We start from the raw sequence: 5310 nt of genomic DNA on the forward strand, positions 1-5310 counted from the left end.
GTCATTGTATCTCTTTCATATCCAATGTCTGCATAATTAAAATCCATACTGAAAGAAACTTTGTCATTTTCAAAACATGTAATACAGGTCATATTTATAAAACTGAATACTGATTTGAACCAATATTCAGCACTCGTTTATTAATGTCTCTCACAAGCATTTCAAAGGAGGAACTGAGTAAATTTACATTTATCTATTTTTATATGTTTTTATATTCTACAAATCTTAATATTCAAATATATGCTTGTATTGTTGAAGCAAATGTTTTCTAACCTAGTGTCCTTCCTATCATAAATCATTCAAAAATGTACATACATATATAACATCAAATCAAATAATTCATTCACTAACATAATAAAAATTAATTTGTTGCATATACATAACATAATGAATTCTGGTCTATGTCATAATCAAATGAAGTAAACAAGTAACTATAGTGATTAAATTACTTTAAATTTGGATTGACAAAGTAATGATATTTTATGAATAGTTAATAGCGAACTATATATTTAAAATATGAATGCTTCTATATATACTATACAAAACATATAAAAGCTACATTTTCAGTAAAAATCATGCCACTATCTACTTAACATACATGCTTTGACAGTAAATTGTTAGGAAATGAAATAAAATTGACAAAAGAGCTACAACAATCATCCACTATAAATATTGACTAAAGCAGTACAAAAGATACAAATACATGAAAAATATCATCACTTACTTCTGCATTTGGCATTAAATGTGAGTCCACACTGACGGTGCATATAATATCCTTTTCCACAGTCCTTTGTGCATTCTAAAATATTTTGAACAAAAACCATTAATTGCTTATGATCAAATTGTAGGAAAAAAAAGATAAAAAGGCTTATACATAATATCTCTTTTCTTATGTTTTACTATCTTTTAAGTTATACTAATGCATTTTGAAATTTCTTCTGAAATGTTATCATTAAATATTCCATACTATGTGTTTAACTACTTGGCATTAAAGCAGTCATTTAATTCTTGTGGATCAGCTTCACATCTAGTTCTCAACAACAGAGCAAAGTTGACCAAACTAAATGAATTTGTAAAGTAACTAGAAGAAGGTTACTAATTATATATATAGAAAACAAAGTTTCCATAAAAAAATATTGAAAACAAAAACAATTTAGTTCCATATTTTTGTTTACACCTTCAATAATGTGTATTGTTGAGTAAAATACATCACACTGAGTTTGTTTTGTTTACATATGTCATTATCTTGCTAGCAGCAGATAAAAAAATGCAATATGCATATCGCTATTTAGACATATAAAGTTTGAGAAAAGTATTAGTCAAAATCAAACTAAAATTTATTTAAAAATAAAATGGTTTGCATATATTTTAAACAACAATATTCTTATAACATGTTACACCCACACACAAATGCACATACACAATTACAAAACAGTAAGCTATTAAATGAGACTAGTTTTTCTCAAGTTAAACAAGTTTCTGGTACAAATACAACAAAAAATGTTTTTGAATATCTTCTTCCATTTCCAACAACCATAAAAATACGTCACAAGAATATTTTTGAATAAAATAGAAGTAGGTTTGTTAGAACGGGTATTCAAGAATGGTAATTTTATGTTGTATTAAAAGGAAACTAAACTACCACAGTAACAATATACTTGGGGAAAACAATTCACAAAGAAATTGCAATTTTGTACCAAATTGTTTCAGTCTACTTTCTTAGTGTTCACATTAAGTTACATCAGTACTTTACATAAAATATTTAATACCAGATTTTAAGTTTGGCCCCACTGTGCAAATGGATTCAACCACAACTTCAGGTTAAACAAAGAATTGTGAATGAAATTAAGTCAGTGGAAACTACCTGGAAGTCTGTGAGAGGGATTTTTCCAGTTTAAGGGTGATGAATTTAATCCAATGCCAGGTGTAACATGAACACCTGGTCTTCAAGGGTCCTTTTGCATGTTGCAAGTATTTGGGCCAGGTCTTTGATGTGAAAATTCTTCCACTTCTTCTTCCCATCAGTCCCTGAAAAGGGTCATGAGCTTCAGCCCTTTACCTCTAACTAAACCATTAAAATGCAAAATTGCTATATAATGTATCTCACTCAACTACTAACATCTTACATTTTAAGTGGACCTATTCAATTATTAACTTTTGCCACACTATAAAACAAAATATATGTTAGTTTTGCCATAAGCAATTATGATCTTAATGATATTATACAGTAATATAAATTATTACAAACAAATGATTTTTCAGACACTACCATGAGCTCCAAACTTACACATTTGTCAGGAGTGGATGTAGTCAGTTTAATCATGATGGCATTTATTTTATTGACCCCAGAAGGATGAAAGGTAAAGACAGCCTCACCAAAATTTAAGCACAAAATTTGAAAGAAGAGACGAAATGGTACAAGATAGTGAATTCAAGTCTGAGTAATCGACTGCGTCTAGCAATTTATCATCATGAAAAAAAAAAAAGAGAGAAAATGTTTACATTCAAATAAAAGTATTAAACTAATCTTTAATTTTACCTTCGCAGATTTTCTGTTCCTTATCTGAACATGGCTGCACTTCAAACATTCCTTTTTCACATGGTGCAGAACATTCTATATGCAAAAAGAGAAAAACAAACCAATATATACATATATATATATACATACATATACACACACACACACACATATAAAGATATATATATATATATAAACATATATATATATATATATAAACATATATCAGAAAAAACAAAATCCATTAAGTTTTTAAACAAAGCATATTATTCAAAATTAATCAATATGGAATAAATATTAGATATCATGCATATATTACATGTTAAGTATGTAACACGCACACTAACACATATGTCTAAGAGAAAGAGAAGGGAGAGAGAAAGAAGAGTCACACACTGATAATTTCACAAGCCTAAACAAAAAACAAGATAGTGTATCTATCTTCCAACACCATATCATGGCATATTTATTCCAGTATGCTTCACAGCATCATCTTTATTTCAACATATATCCACTTCCACCATTCACTAACTAAATCAACTCAAGCTTGGTATTTCTAATTTGTTTACAATATGCATGCAACAGACCAAACAAAACTTATCTTTGTTGAACTGTTGCATATTCTTAGCATTAAACAACCAATCTTCCATATCATATGGCATTACAAAGATCATATAAAATCTTGAATTTCAATTAGAAAGAAATTTGGAAATTGGTCTTAAACTCTTTTCCACCGTCTTCAAATTTGACAGAAGCTTTATCTTTATTCATTTTATATGAATTGTACTCATAATAATGTTATTTGGCAGGAAAGGTAAACAATACTCTATAGAATAAGTACTATACCTTGGCAAGACTGTCCATCACCATAATATTCACCACTACATACACACTGATAGCTTCCTTTTGTATTTAGACAACCTGCATACGCATGACATTGAGCTGTACCATCTGAACACTCATTTACATCTAAAATAAAAGAAATTTTAAAAATTATCAAAAATATATCACATTAAGAGTAAAATGAGAAATATAACTGGAGACAATGAACAGGTTAGAAAACAGGGAATTTGGAAAGCTATTTGTAAGGGACACATATTACATTTTATTATGTTTTATGGATAGCAATAACAGCTTTAGTTAATAAAATACGAGTATCATATTTACTTACCAGCACATTTTTCATTTAAATCTAGTTTGTAACCTTTGCGACAAATACATCGTCCTGTGTTCTCATCACAGCCTTGTTCACACCATCTGGACTCACACATATCAGAGTTGTAGCTCATGAGGATTGGATTTTTTACCTCTGCAAAAAGAGATCATAAACAATCCTAATTAAGCTTAATGTTAAATATATTTCCATTATGATATTTATAAATTTCATTTCATATCACTCTGGATTTAAATTCAGACATTGGACATAAATACAGTGAAGTACTTCAACATTCTACTTTTTCTGCTAGTGATGGCCTTTCCCTGTATCTCAGAAAGAATTTCTTACATAAACACAAGACTATACTTTGTAGAATGTTAGGTTAACCCAGTTCAAGACCAGTAAAACCCCAGCTGAAGCTGAACTCAAAATCAAGGAAAATGGAACTAAATACTGACAGGTATTTAGATTGTCAGATCATCATTTCTACAGCAATACAACCCATGATTTTCTTTTGTGAATATTAATGGTTTACAATAAGTAAACCATTTAAAATCTCAACAGCATGAGTCTGTATACAGATTAAAAGACCTTATCTTATGATAGCACAAAATATCCGAAAATATATTCTAGATATTTTGTATAAAAAGATAACTGAGAAATTATATTCAAAGGATCTTGTAAGATTTAGTGAAAGAATATTCTTTATTAGAATGAAATACATATATTAACTTTGAAACAAATATTATTCCGATTTCTGTTTTATAAAATATTCTATTAGTTGTTACAAAGTTGTAATTTGGAACATCTAGTGTTGTATATTCAACACATAAAAATAACAAGTGAAAATACATAAGTTTAGAAGTTACTTCTAAAATGTAAATTATGCCAAAATATGATTGTAAAAATTGCTAATTGAGAAAAAAGGTTTATCTTTATGGATGCAGGCATGGCTAGGTTAAAAGGATTGCTTTGTAATTGTATAGGTTCAGGTCTGATTCTATTGCATGGTGCCTTATGCAAGTGACTTTTGCTGTAAATTTGATTGACAAATGCGTCATGATTGAAATTTAGTAAACAAAAATTAAGCAGAAGGCCACCATACACACACTTACATATATGTGTGTAGTTGTGTGTATGTGTGTGTGTATGTGTGTGTGTATATATATATATATATATATATATATATATATATATATATATATATATATATATATATATATATATATTTGTTTCTTCTATCTTCTACCTGTTTTAGTCATTATACTGTGGTCATGCTGGGGCATTGCCTTGAAGAATTACAATTGCACAAATTGAACCAGTACTTATTTTTTAAAGCTTGGAACTTATTTTATTGATCTCTTTTTGATGCTAAGTTACGAGAATGTAAACACACCAGCATTGGTTGTCAAACAGTTGTGAGGGACAAACACAGACAACCACACAGACATATGATAGGCTTCTTTCAGTTTCCATCTACCAAATCTATACACAAGGTTTTGGTTGACCAAGGCTATAGAAGAAGACACTTGCCAAAGGTTCTATGAAGTGGGGCTGAACCAGCAAGTATGTGGTTAGAAAGCAAACTTCTTACCAAATAGCCATGCCTATACATATAAAATTATATATACATATA

The 5310-nt window shown here is 29.1% G+C and overlaps 1 protein-coding gene across 1 annotated transcript; it reads right to left on the minus strand.

The window, feature by feature from the left end:
- Nucleotides 1–643: 643 nt before the first annotated feature.
- LOC106867123 (signal peptide, CUB and EGF-like domain-containing protein 1) lies at nucleotides 644–3847 on the minus strand. The gene is made up of 4 exons (XM_014934592.2): nucleotides 3690–3847; nucleotides 3365–3487; nucleotides 2540–2614; nucleotides 644–799 (listed from the first exon to the last, which is right to left on the minus strand). Exons 1-4 carry the CDS (start codon nucleotides 3805–3807, stop codon nucleotides 717–719), a joined length of 399 nt encoding a protein of 132 aa, XP_014790078.2. The 5' UTR covers nucleotides 3808–3847; the 3' UTR covers nucleotides 644–716.
- Between the last annotated feature and the right edge of the window lie 1463 nt (nucleotides 3848–5310).

Source organism: Octopus bimaculoides, unplaced genomic scaffold (assembly GCF_001194135.2).
Source record: "Octopus bimaculoides isolate UCB-OBI-ISO-001 unplaced genomic scaffold, ASM119413v2 Scaffold_322263, whole genome shotgun sequence".
NCBI classification, from domain to species: domain Eukaryota; kingdom Metazoa; phylum Mollusca; class Cephalopoda; order Octopoda; family Octopodidae; genus Octopus; species Octopus bimaculoides.